The sequence below is a fragment of the Pararge aegeria genome, chromosome 6, assembly GCF_905163445.1.
Source record: "Pararge aegeria chromosome 6, ilParAegt1.1, whole genome shotgun sequence".
Classification (NCBI taxonomy): domain Eukaryota; kingdom Metazoa; phylum Arthropoda; class Insecta; order Lepidoptera; family Nymphalidae; genus Pararge; species Pararge aegeria.
The window spans coordinates 15,625,616-15,650,469 of record NC_053185.1 but is presented as its reverse complement, the minus strand read 5'-3'; the positions used below and the strand labels follow the sequence as shown (position 1 = coordinate 15,650,469).

Genomic DNA, 24,854 nt, shown 5'->3' with positions numbered 1-24,854 from the left:
GCTTAAATTATACATTCGTTCACTAAGACTTTAAGACAAAATAAATATAGTATATAAGACTTTAAGCCGAAATAAATAAATAAAGCCCATTTAATTTGGACGTCATTGAATCTATTTAAACAAAAATTCAGCATCTGTACATTTTTATATACGAGAGTTAACGCCAAATAATATTATAAAAGAAAAATAGATTCAATAAATTTTAATTGATCGATTGATGATGATATGATTTCCAAGTGAATATCACAGGTTTTAATCACGAAATACATTGTATGGAAACCTGCATGCCGGCGATTTCTGTATAATATTTTTAAAGACGTGTGAATTCTATCCGCACTTGGCCAGCGTGGCCCGCGGCCTAAGCCTTTCTCATTCTAAGACGCTGACAATAGGTATTAAATATTTATAAATGTTTTTTTTGTAAACCCTTTAATGCACACCAAAAAACTATGGTTTTCAAAAGGCGTACTTAATGCTAAAGCATTTTCTACCAGTCAACCTTCGGACAGGCGAAAAAAAACGAGTGTGGGTGTGGCAAAAACAAAAATGACTATGATGAAAGAAAATAGTGTTTCTTACGTGTGCAATGTCTTGGTTCATCGGAAGCATCCCCACAGTCATTACTGCCGTCGCAAAACCGGTTTATCGGTATACATTTTTTATTAAAACACTGGTACTCCGATATTCTGCATCTGGTGTCATTTCCGTGCAATACTGGCAAAGGCTCTGGCTCTTTGACATCATTGTATGTACTGCTGTTTTGTTTTACATTATCTTTTGACGTGTTAGTGATTATATCACAGTCAGTTAGTTTTATTATGTATAGAATCGCTATGCCAGTTAGCAGAATGGTTATGTTGATATCTGGAACAAAGAAAAATATTTTATTATACGACGACGATTGAATACAAATATAACTAGTGTAAAAAGTGTCAAAAAATAACAGATACACTGCACATTTCATACAAAGTTTTTTAAACATTTATATAGAAAATCACAGCTGAAAATGGAAAAGTTTTATTGAGACCCAAGGCCAACCTTGGCTATAATCAACTTTTTGATATGCAAAGAATCTTTTTTTACACTGTAGTTTGCTCTCTTTGTTAATCTTTTTTCTTAATAAATTCGGAGAATTTGAATTCCAATTTTTCCTCCCGCTCTCTTATGGACTCAAAGATTGGAGTTAATATAAATTGAATTTACATAAATTTGACGGATTTCTGAATCTAAGCAAAAAAAATATTGAGTATCTATTTTATCTTATCTCATTTTTACCTAGCCGACTCACTTTGGCTTTATACCATCATCGTCAACCCGATACCGGACCACTGCGTGGACCTCTTGTCAGAATTAGAAAGTTTCATGCACTAGTCAACCGAACTAAAGCAAGTTATATTCTCATTGCTTGAATCAAAAAAAAAATCGTAGGGACTTAGCACACTAAACATAAAAAACGTAGTACTTTTGTCTTCTAAATACCTTTTCACACCCATATTAATACACTCTGTATTTTCGTAAAATTCTTTTTAATCAGATGTAAACGACAACGTGATTGTTAGCAATAAGACAGTCAGTCAGACGGTGAATGATTGGAATTTAGCTTTATTACATATCATTAAATACATATAAAAGTAATATATCATCGTGTTTAAGTATTTCGTTACATGTAAAGACGGTTATGTCAATCATTTACCGACTCGCTATCAATATAAAAATAAATGGATCAAAAAAATGGGTATATTGAAATATTTCATCTTCTTCACTTCTTTTTGATCAAACCCAATACAAAATACCATGAAAAGGTGTCATTCATAAGCAAGATTGATTACAGTTCCCCCAGGAATGCTCCATTCACTTTATCTGTCTCAAAGGAATAAAAAGTTTGGTACTCGATGAGCAAATGAGACCGGCGGAGCTTTTGGTTTTAATATTTTTTTATTTTTGTTTGAGAAAATTTTGTCTGTTGTCATTATCTTTTGTCCAACTTCAGTTTTATTATAACTTGGATTTAATAAGAATGTTCTTTATTGCTATTTTGTTGAAAATATTGTTCAGAATTTGGAATAAGAGTTATTTATATCATTAATATATTTTACTAGTAAAAAGATTTGATACAATTTAAATGGTTAATATTAGATCCTTACATACGAAATTGGCGTTTTGTAAGGGAGGAATATAATGTAGTTTTTTATAAATATAATATGTTTATCTAATCAAAGCATATGTTATCTAAGCACTTTTGCCAATTCATAGGTAGCTCATTGATCCATTTACTAAAAAAACCATTCTGACAGGAATCAATAAAATCCTTGACGGCCTTTACGGCCGGCGAAAAAAAATGTTACTATGTTGGAGCAAGGTCAGGGTCCTCCCTTGTGGTGGATGTTTTAGACATTCCAATTGAAGCGTCTTTAATTTGGTAGCCGTCTGTTGTGCAGTGTGTGGTCTAGCATTGTTCTGAAGCAGCAGTGGCCTAGAGCCATTGAACAGCTTCGGTAGTTCAGCAGCTAGCTTTTCCATCATGGTTTGCAGTTGCTAACAAAAGGCATCCACCATAATCGTCTGGCCAGATTTAAGAAAGCTATGTTGATCGACACCGGCACTAGTCCACCAAATGCTCACAACGATTTTTTTTGAGTCAATTTTCGCTTGGGGCAGGATTTCGCTGGTTCGCCAGGGTTCAAGCATTGCGATGAGTATTTCTGATCTTCGTACAGGATTTTGAGAACCACTTATCATCACAGTCAAAATTAGATTTAAAATCCCTTTATTATTGGGCCGGTTGTGTAATGTAACGCAGAAGACGCCGCGCGTTTGTCGGTTTTATGCACTCAATTTATAAGGTACCCTCTAATTTGTTTTTTTTTGTTTTATCAATAAGATCACAGCCTGCAGCTAGCTCGGACATGTTTTGCGATGGACCCACCCACAATAGCCTTCGATTCTTTATTATGCGGCTGGTTTTGCAGATTGCAATTTCAAGATCGAGAACGTTGAAACCAAAGACGCACTGTATTTTCTTTTGGGACATCACTGACAAACACATATGAGATCAAAGTGGCAACAAAACAAAACGCCAATTTCATAAGTAAGGACCTAATATATTATGGGACTTTAGATTTAAATGAGTTTTCATCATCATTAAAACTCGAAACCTATTAAAAAGTGATTGGGTAACACACATCCAACCATAGTTAAAATGCCCAGAGTGGCTTAGAAGGCTAGCAGAAATATAGAGCAGTAATTGAACTCGACATAATTAATTTAAATATATATTCGACCATAATTAATTTAAATTGTAAGTGTTGAGAGCATTTAGAGCAAGAATTTAATTATTAAGTTTGTCAAAGACTTCTTTAATCACAGATTTCGCCAAGGCTACATTATTTCAAACAAAATATAATCGAAAAATTATTAAAAAAACGAAGTAAATTGTATCCAACTGATACAAACGCGAGCGATAAAAAATAGTGTGTGCGTATAACCTTTACGCGCGATTGAAACTCTTTCATCAATATATAACAGTAAAACTTTTATTGTTATATATTGATGAAAGAGTTAACGAAAAGGTTCCTGGGACTCCTCTATTTCATTTTATATGCTATTTAGAATTCATTAATATCACTTTTTATAAATATTTACATTTGTTAAATAGAATTGAGAGTGAAAAATTGAAGGTAGCACATGTTAAATATAACCTTGTCATTGAATATTTTAGAATGTCGCAACCATCAGAAAATTTATTAATAATTTATTATTACAAAAGTATTAAATAAACAAGTATATTTAGAGATTTTCATAAAACTTTGCAATTAATTTTTTTTTTTTACATGTTGAAATTTTCGGAATATTGGAAGTACATAATTCTAATTTATTATGATATTTGCCACTAGATGGATTACAAGTAAAGAAGCGTGGAGTATATGACATATATTTACGACCAATCCAAATTATTATTTTTAAATAGCGGAAACTACACAGACGTCTGACGTAAGCGTTACTCCCGTCGGAAAAAAATCTGAGTTACTCCCTATTCGCGCCTAAAGAAGTTTTACCTAAAAAAAAAAAGAGTATAATATATGCGTGTATGTGTTGATACATACGTTGTAGTAGGTATTTGTGAAATGAATAAAATGAAGGGTGTATCTGTTTATGTGTTAAATACATGGTAGTGTGTGTAATGAGTTTTTTTTTATTGTTTTATTGAATGTGTAATGCATAATTTTTTAAAAATATAAAATAAAAAAAAAAATATATATTAGCATTCTGCACTCCTCTACATAAACTTTAGGTGTGGGAAATTTCATACCCCTCCGTCCGCGAAGTTTTCGTAAATAGAGGTAAAAAGTATTTGCTTCACGTATTAATAATACAAACATTCTGATAAATGCCTATCTTATATTTTTATGAATGTTTGAGAGGTTCCGACGTTTAAACGTGTCACTTTGGAGAACTATCAACGTCCAGTAAGGCGTTCGTGTGGAAATTCTTTGATTTTCCTTTCAACTGAAAGCACATTTACTATTCATAAGATAGAAGAAAAGGTTTTCACTGATTTTATTTACTGAAATCAGACCCTGATATTATTCTCTAAGACGTAATAAAATAAAGATAAGAATTTTTATAATTTTTATTAGTGTTTATAAATTTATATGCATTTAAAATTTATAAAATGAAGATTTTTTTTAGGAATTTATAAAATAAAGATTTTTTTTTTTAGACTTTAAATCTTAGGGATTATGAGACTTCAGGGAAAGGTTTTTTATCTATATTAATTGACAAGCTGACCCTTGCTGAAGTTTGAATACCTTAAAAAAACCTACCAGGTCCAGTTTTATTTCCACTATGTTATTCGCGGCCGGGCGACCCCCTGCATTTAGCTTGCTTTTTGCGTTTCTATACCCGTCGCAACTTCTAAGCGATAGGTTCAATTTGAATATTTTAAAAAGGAATTTGCATGTATATAATCAAAATTAATAGTAATAAAACTATTTATTTGGATAAGTATTAATATAGGAATGTCAAAATATAAAAATTATCCCAGTGTTTTGAAAGAAAAATTATAAAAAAATAGTTATTGTGACTTAAACATAACAGTTAGACATAAAGCCTCGCGCATTTTTATGTAGATAATCTCGTTTACTTTAATTTTTGCGGCGTACGCCAGTAAAACTCTAAGTCAGTATTTCAGCCAATTTACAGAAAACCATAGTAAAATATACACTAAAACCATCTATCCATACTTAGATCCATCCATCCATACATCAATCCTCACAAACTTTCGCATTTATAATATCAGTAGGATGGTACACATGCATTCGATCGTTGTAAAATATGCCTTGCGACTTGCTAGTGTCTGTGAAGAGTTATGTCCTTTATCTCCGACAATATTTATCAGATCTTCGTTAAAATTAGACAATACATGCTTATTGGTTATACCCTTTCAAATAAAAAAAGAATTATTAAAATCGGTTCAAATTTAACGGAGCTATTGATAAAAACTTTTATCCCGTATCCCGGAAGAAACTTTTTATTTATCGGGATAAAAATAGCCTATATGTTCACCCGGAATATCAGCTACCAATATACCAAATTGTATTTAAATCCGTTTAGTAGTTTTCGCGTGATGGCCGGACAGACAGACAGACAAAAATTAAACAAAAATCTTTTTTGGACTCAGTATCGATTATAAAGCATCCTCCGGTCAAAATTTTCAAAATATATTAAATGTACAGAAATCTTCCGGTTACAGATTTATTATAAGTATAGATATACAAGAATTGCTCGTTTAAAGATTCAATAAATATAAATACATAGGAGTACATCCCACATAAAAGTTGATCCATATTATTGTGCTGGTGATAAAAAGCGTAAGAAAAATTTATAACTGAAAAATATATAGACTTTTATATAAAGTGTCACAACCATCATCACATTAACCTATTACCGGTCCACTGCAGAGCACGGGTCTTCTCCCACAACGAGAAAGGGTTAAGGCCGTAGTCAACCACGCTGGCCTAGTGCGGATTGGTGGACAAGTTTACCATTAAGTGTACCAACTTTTATAGTACCTACCTGCCTACCTACTACCAATTTTAAACTTCCGATGTATCTACCTAATTATATTGGGGGAATTTTATTTATATGGAATATCTTGATTGATGTAGTAAGTAGGTGGGGGGGTTAATTAATTTCTATAGATGTTACCTTTTGTCGACGGCACGGTGGTGTACGGTAAAATTCGTAAGAATTTATGATTACACCATAATAGTTTTAAGTCTACTTGTGAATTTTGGTTAATAAATTATTATTATTATTATTATTATTATAACTAATTAGCATGAAATAAATATTTTCTACAACTAACGTTGGAATACCTTTAATACTATTATATAAAAACGAACGTTGTTATGTTGATATACATTTTATTGATTGCTTGTTGCCAACACATTTATTAGGCTTAAAATTAATATCACCTCCTACAGAATCAGATGGTAAACATTACGTTCATTATTATTATTTAGCTAAGGCGACGATCTAATTGGGCCAAATGTCATGGTATTCAGGATCTGTACTTATGCGAGTTGATTAGAGAGGGAGGTAAACATAGTTTCCGGCGAGATGTTTGCTTTCAATTTAATTTCGTTGATTTTGAACGAGAAAGTCCTATTACCTTTACCTTAAATTATGTACAGTGCTAAATTGACTCTTTCTATGCAATTGTTTTTATTAGCGGAATCTAAACCTAAATACCTCCTACCTACCTACGCTTCTTGTGGTAATTTTTATTTATTTATTTATTTAAACAACTTTATTGCATCTAAAGGAAACACACACAGGAACACTTACATTAACATAAATTATATGCAAAAGGCGGCCTTATCACTAACAGTGATCTCTTCCAGGCTACCTTAACTATTGGAATAAGGCAATGAGAGAAGGGAAATCGCAATAATATATATATTTATAAAAATATAATTTAATTTGTTATAATATAATATACAATTGCCCATGAATGTATTAGCAATTTTATGTAGCCTAGTAAACTTTGGCTTGATTGCCTGACAGAGATCGCTATTAAGCGATAAGTCCGCCTTTTGTATTCTATTTATTTTTTTATGTTTCTGTTTTTATTATGTTTTATATATATAAAAGCGCAGAAGGGCCTTCTTTTAAACTCATTTCTGAACTCATTGTAAATTAACAACTCTTCTTTTAAAATAATAACACAAGTCAGTACAAACACAAAATTATTATATTCCTCTAGTATATCACAATAATAATTATTCCAATATATATTACTAATTATCAGAATTTCAATAAAGACTATCTTAAAGTAATTTGTTTAAGTTTACAAACAGCGATTCGTCGCAAAAACGGCGCGCTCTTCTTCCCGCCTCTCGAAAAACCAAGATGGCGATCCTTTTCCCCGCTACATAAACGCGACGCATCGCTAGAGTAACTTTGGCCGTATTCACTCTAAACTTTGACGCGCCGTCATATATATATTGTGGTATACAAATAAAGAATTTAATAATAATAAAAACAATATTAATAATAAATAAACTGCACATATTCATCTACTGCAATCACCAATCCGTCTGTCAAGCGTGATGATTATAGGCACGCCCTCCCGTTGGGAAACGCCTTTAGCCCAGCAGTGGACTATTATAGGATATTGATTGATTGATATACCTATTCACATAACAAACTGAGACAGATCTTATTTATGTATTACAAAAAAACCATAGTGGTTTACGTGATTATTACAAAAGTAATTTTTTAATAAATTTGTTAAAACATATTTTTTTCAAAAGCTGTTCAATCACTTTAAACCGATTTACAAAAAAGGAGGAGGTTCTCGATTCGGTTTGATTTTCTTTTGTTTGTCACCTTAGAACTCTGTCAATTATGAACCGATTTGAAACATGTACTTCTATTACTACATCGGCACCGAATGCGTTTTATGAGCTCTATCTAGGAATATATAAATGTTATGTTGGTTTGTGTACGCTTTAAAAACTCAAAAAGTTCTGCCGAACCGATCGAGCTGAAATTTTAGCATGATATATAATACGCATCAAGGACTGTTTTTATCTATTTCTCTCAACCATTCAATCACAATGTGCCACAGCGAAGCTTGGCAGGGTACAGCTAGATAGCTAGCTAGCTATATGTACATAGATTTCGTTTACATTTCTATCGGCAGTTCCCAAAGACCGCCCGCATGTATTATTGCCTTAATCAGTTGTTATGTAAAATTCAATTAAGTATACACACCATTTTTTATAATTGTAAAGAGAAAATAAATAAAAAAGAATGCACTTAAATTGTATCGATATTATTAAAATAACGCGTTCAATGTTGAACCAAATAACGAGAAATTTGAATACATTCGCCGGCATACCGCCTGAGCCCCGCATAATAAAATAAATTACTTTCCTTGTGAATAAAGCCGAAGTGCGACAACCCTGCAGCATTACCAACTTATTAAATTTTTGTTGCAGTACATAATATTTCATTGTTTTATATTAAACCATAGTATAGTACTAACATTTCAAGTTACCATATTTGATAGTACAGTATACTCGAAACTGTAAAACCGTGTAGTGCGGAAATCCTTATAAGACAGGCACGTCTTAGAGGCGAGCCCTCAATTAATTGTTGACGAATATACAGTCGGGATCATCACATCGTTTATTCGATTACAGGGTTGAATTTCCTTAGTCACCTATACGACACACCCTTGGAGGAATGGAGGTCACATATTCTGTGTACCGTACATGTATGTATGACCTGCCTTCACCACACAGAAAATTTCTTATTGTTGTATACTTGAATGATTCTTTAGGGGTATTAGAGTAGTATTGAGATTCGAAGCTCTGAATTCCTCTCTCCATTTTTTTTACTAATGTTAACTTGTATGATTCTCTAACCATTCGAGTAATATGGAGATTTCAAGCGCTAATCAACTCACTCCTATATTTTTTACTATCTTTAACTCTATAGCCATTTGAATAGCACGGAGTTTCAAAGCTCTAAATCTCTCTTTCCTGTATCCAGCAGAAGAAAAACGGATAGCGCGGACGAAGTCAAGAGCTTAAACCACTTATAAATGATTTAATGAGCATGCCAAAGGATACAGAATGAAATCTGTAAATCTAGGCGAGGCGATTGTTAAATTTTCGGGCCAGGTCCCGGGTGTCCTAGCTTAAAGCAACAACGAAGCGATTTGCATATTTCGTTTCGTAACAATCTATAGAAACAAAAGCAAGATTCTGCTGATGCTCCCGACACGAAATATCTAAAACTTTAAAGTCCACAGTCTCGAAATTCGACAAATAGATTCCTTTAACGACCTATATATCCGCAAAGAATGGATTTTGTTGAAGTTACGCGGATTCGAAAAATAGAACTTCACACGTAGGTAAGTACGTGAGGATTGCTTTATTTTCAGGCTAATATAAGTAGTTACAGGTCTTATTACTTAACGTACGACGACTAAAATGACCTTTATTTGATATTTTTGTATTGCTTTGTACTTAATTGAAATCATTGAAAAACTTCTAATTGAAAACTAATCCAGAACATGCGTTATGGTAACGTTGCAATGAAAATGCGAAATAACATTAGCTGCAAGTTTCTAGGACAAACGTAATAAATAAACCGGAATCTCTCCGTTTATCTTACTTCTTGCTCATCAAAAACAACACTTTATTCCCTCAAGTCTGGAAAATAAAACGAATGAACCGTTCCCGGGCAAAAACGTTATCAATCTTGCTTGGTCTGAATGACACCTTTGCGTAGTGTTCTGGATTGGATATAAAGGAATAAGGCATTATTGTACAACTTTTTTTTTTATTTTTTTTAACAATCAACTCCATTGAGAATCGAAACATGTAAATTGAGATAAGCTCATATATTTATTTAACCCTTGTTAATAATATACTATATGGAAGTCACAGAATGTTTAGATACAACGAAAAAACAACAAATATGACCTAGTAGGTATTAAGTAAAATCATACATTTGAATAAATATAATTTGTGAGATACGCATTTGTTTGTAAGTATAAATATTATAATAATTACTTTACATTATAAAAACTGTATGTATTCTTGTGAATAAACTATTTTATTTATTGACGTGACAACGTCTTATAAATTGGTTTGCCGGGTGACACTTCAAGAAACTGCGTTACGCTCCGCTCACGTTATGCGCTCACAATGAGAGCGAGTGAGAGGCACGCGTCCCTTCCTTCCTCAAAGTATGATTAAATTGTGTTGATATGGGTATTTTTCCGAACCTAATGAAATGTAGTAAATTAATACCCCTTTTTAAATCCGGTCATAAAAATGACCTTAACAATTACAGGCCTATTTCAATCTTGCCAACTCTTAGTAAGGTCTTTGAAAAAATTATACTTTATCAACTTTTAAATCATTTTAATGTAAATAACTTACTTCATCCGGAGCAGTACGGCTTCACTAAAGGTCGTAGTACAACGGATGCAGGCGCAAGACTCATAAAGCATATTTACGATGCCTGGGAACGTTCGCAGAATGCCATTGGTGTTTTCTGTGATCTGTCCAAAGCATTCGATTGCGTTGAACACAAAACGTTGTTATTAAAACTAAGCCACTATGGCATCAAAAACGTTGCACTCAATTTAATTGCCTCTTATCTAAGTGATACAGTTCAAAGGGTATGCGTAAAAGACATAAAGTCTAAGGGATCATCTGCCTTAATGGGTGTCCCACAAGGCTCAATTTTGGGTCCTTTATTGTTTCTGGTGTATATAAATGATCTGCCACACCATGTCAGGGGCACTTGTGAGATTGTACTGTTCGCAGATGATACATCTCTCATTTTTAAGACTGATAGAAACAAAGATAATTTTGACGACGTAAACCGTGCTTTGTCACATGTGTCAGACTGGTTTACTGTTAATAACTTACTTTTAAATGCAAAAAAAACCAAGTGTTTGGAATTTGTTTTGCCTAACGTAAAAAAAATTGATAAAAACATCATAATAAATGGAGAAACACTTAAAATAGAAAACTCCACTGTTTTTCTAGGAGTGACCTTAGATTGTAAACTACAGTGGGGTACCCATATAGAAAGCCTAGCGAGTAAACTCAGCTCAGCTGCATATGCAATCAGGAAAATTAGACAGCTTACCGATGTTGAAACAGCTAGGCTTGTTTATTTCGCATACTTTCACAGTATTATGTCCTATGGGATCTTGCTGTGGGGAAAAGCTGCAGATATTGAAAGTATATTTATACTACAGAAAAGAGCCGTACGATCAATATAAAAACTTGGATCACGCGAATCGCTTCGTGAAAAATTTAAAGAAATAGGTATTCTTACAGTAGCTTCGCAATACATTTATAATAATATAGTCTTTGTGAGGCAAAATATTACTCTTTATAAATCAAAAGCTGAAATTAACAATCGACTTACCAGAAACGGTCATAAATTAGTGATATCTGCATATCGTCTGCGAAAGGTGCAGAACTCCTTTGTGGGGTTGAGTATACGCTTTTACAACATGATTCCTAAGGAAATTCTTGACCTACCAATGCATACATTTAAAAAATGTGTAAAAACGCATCTAGTACAGCGAGATTACTATACATTTGATGAATTCCTCAATGACAAGGTAGAATGGAAGCAGCCAGCCTCGCTCTCATCTCCCGCAAGATAGCAAAATGATTGTAAATGTTGATGTTGGAAAAGAGCAACTACTGAGTTTCTTGCCGGCTCTTCTCGGTAGAATCTGCTTTCCGAACCGGTGGTAGAGTCACACAAACATGCATACTTGACGTTTCAAAAGTGCTTATATTAGGCCTACTTGAAATAAATGAATTTTGAATTTTGAATTTTGAAAATTTTATATAATGCTGTAAAATTTTTGGTTTCTTGTAAAACGCAATATAAAACGCTACAGCTCTTTATATTGGCATTCAAACCGTGTTTGCTCACTAAAAGTCTCACTCACTGACTGCAATCAAAGTCTGAAGGGTACTCCAGTGTCCTCGATCTTGAAATTTGGCACGAAGTTTTGGCGGAGTAAAGAGAAAAAATGGAAAACCAGTGATTTCAATTTCCGTGTTGTGTTAATTTTTTTCTTTTCTTACTTCTCTTTTCTTAATTTTCTTAACTCAAAGGGAGGCTCAGAAGGTAATTTAGATATCATGAAAAAAGGCTTCATTTGCTATCCTATATTTAGGCATACCAACTCACCGTTAAACTGGTTGTCCAGTTTGGCGAGATATTTAATACCACTAGTATATCTGAGTGTTTCAATAAATTAATAAAAAGCCAATGTGCATTGGAAGGATTTACCGCAGCGTCATGTTCTGTGCTTGGCAGTGGAATTCTTAGAGGCCGATAATAATAATCATGTATAGAGTACTAGCTGTTGCCCGCGACTTCGTCTGCGTTTGATTCTGTTTTTTGATATGGTATTAAATTTAGTGGTAGATGTAAAAAAAATTAAAGTATTCAGTATCGCTAAGCCTTAAATGAGGTTTGCTGCTGTCCGCTGAGAAGTTCTGTCCTCGATCTCCAACCACATTCAATCCACACTAAGTTTGGACAAAATTAAACACATTTTATAACTTCTATTTTTGTACTACAAAAATAATTATTTAAATCGGTAATAATTTGTCGGAGTCATGGTGTAAAATCGTCAAACACTCATCCCCTCTCCCAAAGGAACCGCTTAATGTCGGGATAAAAAGCCTCCTATATTAGTTCTAACACTTCCAAAAATATGTATAAAAAGTTTCATGAAGATCGGTTTAGTGGTTTTCGCGTGAAAGCGTAACAAACAAACTTACATTCACATTTATAATGTTAGTATTTAAATCGGTAATAATTTGTCGGAGTCATGTTGTAAAATCGTCAAACACTCATCCCCTCTTTCAAAGGAACCGCTTAATGTCGGGATAAAAAGTATCCAATATTACTTCTAACACTTCCAAAAATATGTATAAAAAGTTTTATGAAAACCGGTTTAGTAGTTTTCGCGTGAAAGCGTAAGAAACAAACTTACATTCACATTTATAATATTAGTAGGGATAGGGATAGGGATTATCAAAAAAGAAATTGCACGCACATTTGTACTTGAATATCAATGTAATCTTAATTAACTCTTAAGTCATTAGGCTTTAAGGCTTTTTGTGGCAGAGCTTATCCAGGGAAATACTACGCTCGCTCAGCTCTTTTCAAAACACTAGAAACTCGGATTATTAAAAGCTTGTTAAAAATGCCTGACTCAAAAGGTCTATAAGTTGTTTTTAAATGCTTTTTTAAATTTTAGTTAAAAAGATATAGTGTGGTGTCGATAATGAAATTGTTGCGGTGTCAATTTATGTTTCTGCAATACACAGTGAATTCTGGTAAGTGATATTATTAACAGTAGTAGTAGTAGAGTTGCAGAGCTCGTCCGGTTAAATACAACCGCTATTCTTATTTCTGCACCCAAACCAGTGGTGGGGTGGTGCATAGAGTGGGACTGTGCATACCACAGGGTATGCAGTGGATACAAAATGAAGAAAAACTCCATTAAGAGTTATAAATACTTAAGGGTAGGCTTTTGTAACTGTTACAATGCCTATTTTCAAGTTTATTATAATTCGTAATGAAGATTTTCTTAATTTTATATCATCTACATACCCTGTGCATACCCTCTATGCACGCCACTGACCCAATCAGCACTACTCAAGGGCGTGGTTGCCGGTGTGGTTCTCTGGCGCAACGGTGAGCGCTGTGAATTTATTTAAGTAAGCCCCGGGTTCGATTCCCGGCAGGCCAAATTTAGGAATTTATAATTTCTGAATTTTCTCTGATCTGGTATGGTATAGGCTTTGGCCGTGGCTAGTTACCACCCTATCGACATAGACGTGCCGCTAAGCAATTTAGCGGCACGTCACGTATGGCTACCATACTCCCTAACAGATTAGCCCACTACCATCTTAGCCTGTATTATCACTAACCACCAGGTGAGATTGCAGTCAACTTGCAGTGGAATAAAAAAGGTTTCAGGTTTCTCACTTCACTTTGCCTCAGGGTGATGGACTTTTAGGGATATGGTCCTTGGCCTGCAAAGTATTGCTCTGTTTATGCGGTTATTTTCTTCTTATTATGAGTAGGCCATCAGCTCGGTACAAAAAATTACAAATGGCGAATCCAATCCATTATAAGAAATGAGTAAAACCTAAAAACTACTCGTAAAACTCTAAATAACAGCGATTTCATTCTATATACCTTCAGTTAAAGTGAAACCCCAAAAAATGCGTGACAAGGCGAAATAGCCGTAATAACAATATAATGCCGGTGGTATGTAACTTCTGGCAGCATTGACCCAAATATAGCTCGGATGTTTGCTTTGTGCAAACAAAATGTTTGCCGCTTTAATAAATTTAGGGAATTTCGCGCAAAATTTCCCATTTAATTACGTAACGCTTTAGTATCAGCTTACGTACAATATTTACTTTTGCATATTTTACAGTACCTCAAAAATCGGTATTAAGTTAGATTCCTTGATGTATAATTCTGTTAACTGTTTTAAAGAATGCTAGGTAATAGTCGGAATAGAGGAAGCGGCGATAGCGCATGGGGTAGGTGCTCGACTTCAATTTCGGGGCGCCGAGTTCGAACCCCAGCACGCACCTCTAACTTTTCTTAGTTATGTGCGTTTTAAGTAATTCAAATATCACTGGATTCAACGATGGAGGAAAACGTATTAAGGAAACCTGCAGGCCTAAGAGTTCTACATAATTTTGACGGACGTATGGCGCAGTGGGCAGCAACCCTGCTTTCTGAGTCCAAGGTTGTGGGATCGATTCCCGAAACGGGAATAATGTTTGTGTGATGAGCATAAATGTTTTTCAGTGTCTGGGTATTCTATTTCTGGAAATCTGTATTTTGTTTATGTATTTAATTAATGTATATTATTCATAAAAATATTCATCAGTGATCTTAGTTCCCATAACACAAGCTACGCTTACTTTTGGGCTAGATGGCAATGTGTGCATTGTCGTAGTATATTTATTTATTTATTTTTAATTTATTTATAATGTTCTCAAAGGTGTGTGGAGTCCACCAATTCGCACTGGGCCAGCATGGTGGACTACGGCCTTAAACCCTTTCGGACTTCTTCCCTACACAGTTGAGCTGTTAAAGTTTCGGCAAAGTGCAATCGCCAAGAGATCTAGCCTTCCCGTACAAAGCTGCGATGAAACCGATCAGGGGTTTTATAAACCCGTACTACAGAAAAACTTCTACTTTAGCGACCTTATCTTATTTTAGACTTTTAAAATAACTTTTAAATAAAAGGATTTACCATCGCTTGATATTATTTTAATATTGTTGGTTGGTCTCTCGTTTCAAAATTCTAATCCTAATACAACGTACTAATGAAAACCGACATAATACTTCACAGGCTTTAGAGGTACTGTATGTACTGTCCCTGAAACTTCTCTATGAAACCTAATATAGTAAGTTTTATAGTAAATCACTGTCATAGATTTTACTGAAATAAATCAGATACGCCTTAAAATTACACACAAATGTGATGTGTGACAATGTGACTCCGGCTACTTTATTAGGTACTTGTCGAGTAGCGTAGGTGTTATGCTCATGTCCCTCTTTTTTGGATAGGGTTGTCATAAGTTTCGTCCGTTTCGAATAATTGTTAAGACTTAACAATAATTCATTGTAAAGTAAAATATTTTAAAGCGAAACGTGGATAGATGGTAAATTGGTCTGGTGTGGAGGATACGGATTGAAGGAATTATAAATAACACCATACAGATTCTCGTGCTTTTCGCGCCTATAGCAAATTAAGCTATACTTTCATAATACCCGTAGCTAACAATTACTTTTTTTTTGTGGGGAAGGGACGGTTGTTTCGGTGGAGTCGTAAATACTTAAACCCTACGGGTGTCCCAATCGGTACCCTGGTGGCTGGACTACGACAACGCTTTCGTACCCATCCGCGACCAGCTAACAACTACTGGCTCAACCCGGGCACTGGGCCCAGGATCTCGTGATTAGTTGCAAGGGAAACTAGGATTTTCTTGGTATCAGTAAATAAAAATGTAAACTCACTAACAAAAGTTTCATAATATCGCCGTGTAGGTATTAACCCACCGCGATTTATGTTTAACCGTTAACCTAATAGGATACAATTTAAATATATCCACCCGCATACCGGCTGAGGCCTGAGCAAAGGAATATATTACATTCTTTATAAATAAAACCAATGTCTCGTAAAACCTAAAAGGCTTAAACGTGATACGGGGGCTTACGTCATTACCAACACATTACATTCTTTTTATATATAAACACCTCCCTGGCATAGAGGTGACTGCCGTGGTAATACGTTGGAGGTCTCAGGTTTGATTCCCGACAGAAACAATTTGGCAATCTATAATTTCTGATTTTTCTTTAGTCTGGTGTGATGGGCTTCGGTCGTGACTTGTAACCACCCTTCCGACAAAGACGTGCCGCTAACCGATTTAACATGGCGGTAGTATCTTCTCCGGATGAGTTCTGTCATAAAATGCTCTAATAAATCTTAGACTAATACTAAAACTACTTCAATTCTACTGACAGCACCTTACAAATGTCAAAACGTGACAAAACACTGCGTTACTTCTGATGTTAGCATAAATGAAGCGCTACTTTATAGGTTCTCAGGAACTCAGTATTGATCGTTATTTTATTAGTTACTACACTCGCACTACATGTTAGCCCTTGATTGCAATTTCACCTACTAGTGGTAGTGGTAAGTGATGATGTATTCTAAGATAGTAACGGGTTGGGGGAATGGCAGGTATAATACACCCATATCCCTGATCAGCTTCTAAGTGTACGCGACATCGCTTGGTGCCACGTCTTTAACGGTAGGGTGGTAACTAGCCCCGGCCGAAGCTTCCCACCAGACCAGACCAGAGAAAATTCAATAATTATAAATTCCCAAATTACCACTGCCCAGGATCGAACGCGGGACCCCAATTTATCTATGACATATGTAGCCCAGATGTGGACACTGACAGTCGACCTGATCCACAAATTTAAAGTCGCGCAACGCGCTATGGATCGAGCTATATTGGGAGTCTCTTCTCTTTCAAGTTGAAGTTGCAGTGGGCGGGTCATGTCTGTCGTGTCCGATGGCCGTTGTGGCAGACGTGTTCTAGAGTGGAGACCTAAGCTTCTGGAGTGAGCTCGGCTGGCTGGAGAGAACCGGCCGACTAAGTACGGAGACAAGCCCAGAGAAAGAAGAAGAGTGGAGACCGCGAATCGGTAAGTGAAGTGTAGGACGGCCAGCTGGACAGATGACCTTAAAAAGGTGACTGGAAGCGGTTGGATGAGAATGGCGAAGGACCGTGTGTGGGTGGCTTGGAAAGGCCTATGTTCAGCAGTGGACGCTTGTAGGCTGTTGATGATGATGATCTTAGATCGTAATCAGATCAGTCTTACTCGCACTGAGCTGATTTTTATTTAGGTACGTACCTCATAGTTCTGGGCATTGTTCTTTTAGTTTTTTTTTGATGTGTGCGTGTCTTAGCGTATAATTAATTACGTGTTAACTAAGTTATTGGTTTACTATCAACAATGTATCGCAGTTTGTCGACGCCTCATAAGGGAAAGTTATTAATTCGTGAGATGGGCCGTCAAAGTTCAAAGCAATAAAGCAACGTTATTGCACGTCAAATTCTGCTCCTGTACGAGCTTACAATATCGATCATCAATATTGAATATTAACAGACCAGACCTGTATATCATTTTCATTACATGTAAAATATGACATAGAAGTTAGTTGATGGCGTTAGCTAAAAAAACGTAAAACTAAAGTAACGAGGGTTCCAAACGCGCCTCGTCTTAGAAGAAGCCCACAACAAACTTAGCCGGTCTTTTTTTGGCCGACTTCAAAAAGGAGGAGACTTCTTTTTATTTTTTTTAGTATGTTACCCGATTACTCGAAGACGCCTGATCCGATGTGAAAAATTATTTTCATGTTGTAAAGGGCATTTAAATTTTAGCGATATCGGTCGAGCTGTTATTAAAAAATCAACAATGAATGTTACGTGAAGTAAAGACCCATGTCCAGCAGTAACGTCCATTGATCGACATGATGATGATATCATTATTCCTTCATAGAAAGGTCGTACTTCTACGTAAGCTGCCAGCTAGTATACAAGTATAGAGCTCGCACCACTTACGTAATAACAATCAATGTAATTTAACGCGACAAGTTCACGGAGGTCCCTTAAGGCAATAATTTACAAAACGCCACTGCTGACTTCCCAAAGGTGTAGCAGAACATAATCAATACAAGAGCGATAGAAATTGTATTGTTATTTGATTACAGTGGGGAGTTGCAAACAATTTAAACTTTACCTAACATACGACATTCGTTAATTAAAAAACGTTGCCACTTTGAAAGTTCAGACGACTGAACTGAATTTCAAAATCAATTACAAATTTTTACTCTTCGGTCCAAACTTTGTAATTATTTTTTACTAACATCAACAGTTATTTAATTTGCTGTACTATGGTGCCATTCTGATCATCCTATGAGGAAGGTGGATACTAATTATTTCTCTACAGGCGAAAAGTAGTAGGGCAGATTTTGCTTTAATTTTTAAGTGTATCATGTTACGCATGATATGAAGTAAATCTTTGTATAAGGGGCATAAATTTATCCATACCAACTATATATTCGAAAATGTGTCTGTTTATTACTTAAGGTAGCTCAAACTTTGAACCGATCTGAGCAAAACTTGCATACATGCATTGCATACTAGAAAGATACGAGTACATGCTTTCATCATAATATTAACAACTAGTTTCTAAATATTAAACATATTTCGAGATTTATAAGAAAAGTAACATACAGAGTTTGTAACTCCTACCTTATCTTTAAAATTACTAAACCTAGCGCTATTCGAGGAAAGGAAAATTGTAGCAATATTTCGATCTTTTTATGATACGAAGCGAGACGCACTGTAAAAATAGCACATAAAATAATTATCTCTTGTATGCTTCTTTTTTCAATGAAGCTGCAACTAAAAGAAGTGAGAAAAAAATACTGCGCACTTCATTTCACATAGTAAATTAAATACAAAAATCTGGCAAACTATTTGTCCTTGATGTTTCTCTTATAAGAACGTGTGCAGATAATTCCGGTAATAAAACATTTTTTATTGCACTTCACCATTTTTATTGCCTTTACAGCCCTATTTACAGTATACGATTTAGTTGACCTCGAATTCGCAATTTAATCACAGCGAAACCTCATATCAGTAAAGTAATAGCTTCAGGTAAACATAAAAATAATCGATCGAATAAAATTAATTTTATTATTATGTCAAAAAGAACATTGTTATTATTTATTATGGCAATGTTAACAAGTGACAAGGTTTTAACCTAATTACAAATAAACTGCAATGTCATCCTGGCAATCAATTAACTTTATGATATTAAACAACATAATAGCGTAACATTTATATGAAACGAAATTAAGTTTACAATGCAAAACTAATAAAGGAGCTTCTTGAAAAAAATATCTCGAATTTAATACCAATTGACAAAATATTATATTTCTAATGGTGTGGCTGTTAAACCATAAAGTATTAATTATTCCTACGTGTTCTTTGTGTATGTATATAATTTGTAAAATATTTCAAAAAGTACACAATCACGATCGTAAAAATCACAATTGTAGAACCGATGAATAAACTCGATATCGCAATCGTATCGCATAGCATCTAGTCATCTGTTATATATAAAGCAAGAATATGTCGCGAAAAAATAAAATATATCTACGATATGATAAATGGTCAAGGAAAAACATGGATTTGGGGGTTGGTTATATTTTGTTTGATCTTGCAAAATAAATAACACTGACACAGTAATAATAACTATGTATTCCATCGTATTGTATCGAAATGAAATTTGGTTTTGTGCAAAAATATAATATTTATATCTAGTCTGTTAGAAAATAACACCTACATGCTAATTATTGAGCAATGCGTTCGAAGTTAACTCCCAGAGGAATAAATATAATGGGAAATAAATTATAAATGCGTTCAAAATAATTTATTAAATTAGGTATGCATATTGAAGGATAACGTATCAAATTTGCCACTACTCGATAATATTAAATAAACCAAATTAACAAATAGATCAAATAAACCAATATACTTGCAAACGTCAGCACGATAGTCCGGCAAATAGGTCCAGAACCTGTCTGTGAGAAACCTAGAATGCGAAATTGTAAAAATTGTGATTTATGACGATGAAGAATTCTTAAATTTACCAATTACTCTTTATCTGAGAATGTACCTATCGTTCGATTCGTTTTCAATAAGACTGAAAGGAAAATTAAAGTGCAAGTCATTAAATGTAGGGAGTAGGGACCTGAAATCTATTATGGCCTTGAAAGTACGAACCTTTCTTAAAAAGTTTTATCTGATAAAATGAGTTTCTATTTTCTTCAACAAATAAATCTCTTCGAACTAAAGTGCACAGTGACTTAAAAAAATCGTATAAAGATAAACTATCTCAATTCACCCCCTAAAATCTTATAGACATGAAATAATTTTGAAACATAAAAACGAGAAACAAAGTGGATGAAATGAGCAACACGCATTTGAAATAGTCAACAGTAGCTCGTGGCTCACCCCGTAATTAATCAATCAATCAATAAATCAAAAGCCAATAACAGTCCACTGGTGGACCGATGGGCAGAAGGGTTGGTGACCGCAGTAGATGGGAGTATTGGTATTATTATTTATATTCCAAGGGAAGAGGAGGGGTGGCGACAAAAGTATTTTGATCTGCCATCACCACACGGCACAGTAATGAAGCAACGGACGTAAATTAAACAACAGACTGGTCGTTCATATAACCAGTTCACATAAAGTTCACAGTTGTGGTGACAAAATAAACTGTTTTCCTTTCTTTCTTTATTAATCCCCTTACCCCTTTGTACGTGTGGCCGTAACGCGCGGTATTGTTCTGGGTGTAATCTACCTTAAAAGTTTCATGAACGACATGGGCCGTGTGAATTAGAAAGCGGTACATTTCATATTCATGAACTAACGCCACGGCAAAGGAGTTTAATGCTTTTAAGTGAAATGTGATGAAAACGCCCCATTGTGTTAGAGGCGTATGATAAACTATGAATACATTGAGAGGTGGCTTCTACGGTACGGGGTAAAGGCGATGTTTATCACGGGTCGGCGATATTAATCTAAACTCAAAATTTGGCATGATTTAAGATTGAGACAGCTGTCAAAATTAACTAAATTAATCAGAGACAATTTGGTTTGGTTTGATTTAATTTGGCAGTGAAATCGGATTAAGGACTACTAAAAAATTACCATCAACGAGTAATTTTAGTGATTTTTTTAATGACTAAAAATGTCACTTCACAATAAGTGGACTCTTCAAAAACTGCCCCTCTTAATTTTTGTCCCGAAGATTGGTCTTAATCTATGTGATCTCTTCGATACAAGTATTTCTTTTCAAACAGTACTGTAATCTAAACAAATGGCACAGGGCGGAAAATAAATGGATAAAGCCCTAGCGTATATTTCCTTACCATGGACATCGTTTGTTTCCACTACAAAAATGTGAAGACAAGATAACCGAATTAGTAGAAATGTGTTTAAATTTTTGATTAGAAGTTTCTTTTCGACCGAATTTTGTATATTATATATTAATAATATTAATTGTATAGGTATATGTTAATTATCACTATCTATATATAATAAAAAAAAAATATTATCAGTTTATTATATATATATATATATATATATATATATATATATATATAATAAACTGATAATATTTTTTTTGATTATATATATATTTTCATATATATCTATATATATATAGATATATATGAAAATATATATATGTATATGCACAACCTACCTCTCTTCTTGATCTGCGTTTCGCGCCATTCGTTGGCTGGAAGAGTTCGCTATGTAGCGATAAGGCCGCCAAATTGTATTCTTTGTGTTAAATTTTTATTCTCAATTTTTCTGTATGTTTCTATGGTGTACATCAAAATTGTATCATTCATTTATTCATCATGGGGGAAGTACTCGTATATATATTACAACTTGCTGTTTCCCGCTCCAACACACGTGTGATTGCAATTTGTTTTTTTACTATTGAATTTCCGTCTCCAGGTTGCAAATTTTACTTATTACTATTTAGATTGAACAATCATTCAAACACAAATAAAGTTCAAGGCTTCCTATCCACGTTATATTGGCGAGGTGCAAAGTGCTGACTTGGCACTCCTAAAAGCCGAAAAGCAAAAGGACAGGATAGAACAAGGTATAGACTTTAATGTTTCCGTACTCAAGGCTCGAAAGTGGACCGACACACAAAGTTACAGACTGAGAATGTTAAAACCATGAGTTCCATAATAATTATTCAAAAAAGATGTCATAAGGCCTTTGAGGTTAAATACTGAGAGAGCATAGTGGGGCATTTTAAAAAGTTAAAATAAACTTTTTAAAATTTATTAGAAGTTTCTTCATTAAAATATATATATTTTTATTTTGTGTTTGTTTGCCCCTTTTTCACTCCGTAACCAAGCAACCAATCAATTTGATTTTTTGGCAGAAAGTTACTTGAAAGGACGGAGAGTAATATGAGCTATTTTTATCTCAGGACATTAAACGGATATCACGGGGTTTAAAGAAACCGTAAAAAAGTGTACAAAGAACGCGTGAAAAGGCTAGATAACGTAAACTAGAACTTGTTTTATTACGAACTATTGTCGTTTCATGTGCTGAAAACTTTTGCAGAGAATTCATATACCTTCTTATCTCTGGCTCGTTCTAGTTCTAAATTCTTCTTTCTCTCTCTCTTATATTAATTTAACATTTTTTATATTAATCTGCAGGTTTACGTTTACATAAAACTATGGATACATTCCATAAGTAGATTTACAAATGAGAAAAGTTTTCAATTTTTCTTCGGAATTTCTTATCGCACATGGTTTCACTGAAATATTTTTTGAAAGGTATCATAAAAACTGAAAAGCCACAGGAACAAACTAATTGTGAAGTTAATGCGCCAGCGGGGAAACGGGACCTCGTTCAAGTCTCCTTATTCAAACATTTAAGTGAAGTAACAGCCTTTTTATCTTTGGCTGGAGCCTGGAGGACAATTATTATGCGTTCTCTAATGAGAGAGTTGAGATTGTTCACCTGGAATGATTTATTACGTTTTTAAAGAGGTTTGAAGTAGGATTTTTCTATAATATATTCTTTTTGCTATAATAGAACCAGATCTTTCATATATGTTAAACGAACGAGACGCGTCGTGACTCTTCACTTTCTATTGTTTGTCTTCCTTATTGTAAGTCTTCCAATTTTGCATACTCCTTGAGTCCTTAGTATGGTGATTTGAACACCTGACCACCTCAACGTCCAAGATGTTTGCTTTACTCGTGGCTACTTTACCTTCACAACTCTTTTATTTTTGCTAGTCAACCTTTGTTAGACAGATTCTTCACAGAACTTGATATCTCTTATTTGCATAAGTAGAGATACTTTGAGCCAAGCTTTCTACAACACTTGCTAGCTCATATATTTCGGATTTTGGTTTAATTTTCATCAATAGTCTAGAACAGTTTAATGTTGAACTAAAGTCCTCTCCCAACAGTAAGGTTTGAGGGAAAGACAGGTGATCGCAGTAGTTGTTAGAAGTTGAAAGCTGCTGGCCGTTTACCGTTATATTCCCTTAGTCCCTTACTTTAGTACGACACCAGCGGGATGAGGAGTGGTGGGAAAAGTTCTGATCAAAAAATGAGGTGAATGAATGACTTAAAGTTTCACTCTTAATATAAAACTAATTCTAGGTTCCTGATATTATCAAAGCAATATCAATCAAAATCCATGACTTGAGTTCAGCCCAACTCTTAAAGTAGGACATCACGATAACCAAGTTTTCATTATTTGGCCATGTAACACAAACCCCTTTGTAAGTTTGCAGTATTGATTCGAAACTTTTGTATTATCTGGCAGCTTGTGCCTGAAGCATGGCTGCATTATCTCGGCGCTCTTGTGTAATTGCTGCTTTAGTAGGCCTCTAGTATGTATTCTGTCCGGCACACAATCAACTATTATTACGGTTAAGCTGTACTAGTAAACTGAAAGCGTTGCATTTCGATAAAAAACTGGAAGTTCTACAAATTTGATGATGTATGTCGACGATAATAATCGTATAAATTTAAAAGACGTAGTATATATAGAATGATGAATACACGTTTTGATTCATGAAGCTAGAATGTCATCAGAATATCGACTGTAAGCATTTTAAGATTTTAAAAGCATCAATATGAAGGCCTTTTAATGTTTTGAATTTAATAATTTTAAGTATTTTTGAAGTATACTTATAGTGAAATAAATTTCATCCACAGCCTATCAACGTCCTACTTCTGGTTACAAGCCTCCTAACTCATAAGAGAGCCGGTTTTAGAGCATAGACCCACCACGCAGCTCCACCTGTTATCACGATTCAGTGTGACTAACAGGGAACGATGCAACAGGTAACTTGTGCTCTCCGAGGCAGGGGGATCGACACCGCCTGACTGACTGACTGACTGACTGACTGACTGACTGACTGACTGACTGACTGACTGACTGACTGACCGACCGACCGACCGACCGACCGACCGACCGACTGACTGACATTCTCACTACTAGACCAATGAGGCAGTGTAGGGTATAAAATCAATAATTGAGTTTCAATCACCGCAGCATAAAAGATACTCAATATTTCTTTTTTTTAATAAAAATATCTTTTTT

At 34.5% G+C, this 24,854-nt stretch overlaps 1 protein-coding gene across 1 annotated transcript in view; it reads right to left on the bottom strand.

Moving 5' to 3' along the window:
- The window catches only part of LOC120624307, a 41,717-nt gene that overhangs the window by 2,334 nt on the left and 14,529 nt on the right, over positions 1-24,854 (bottom strand). The window contains exon 2 of the mRNA XM_039890772.1: positions 580-864. Within this exon, the coding sequence (XP_039746706.1) occupies positions 580-864 (285 nt within the window). The remainder of the gene's footprint in view (positions 1-579; positions 865-24,854) is intronic.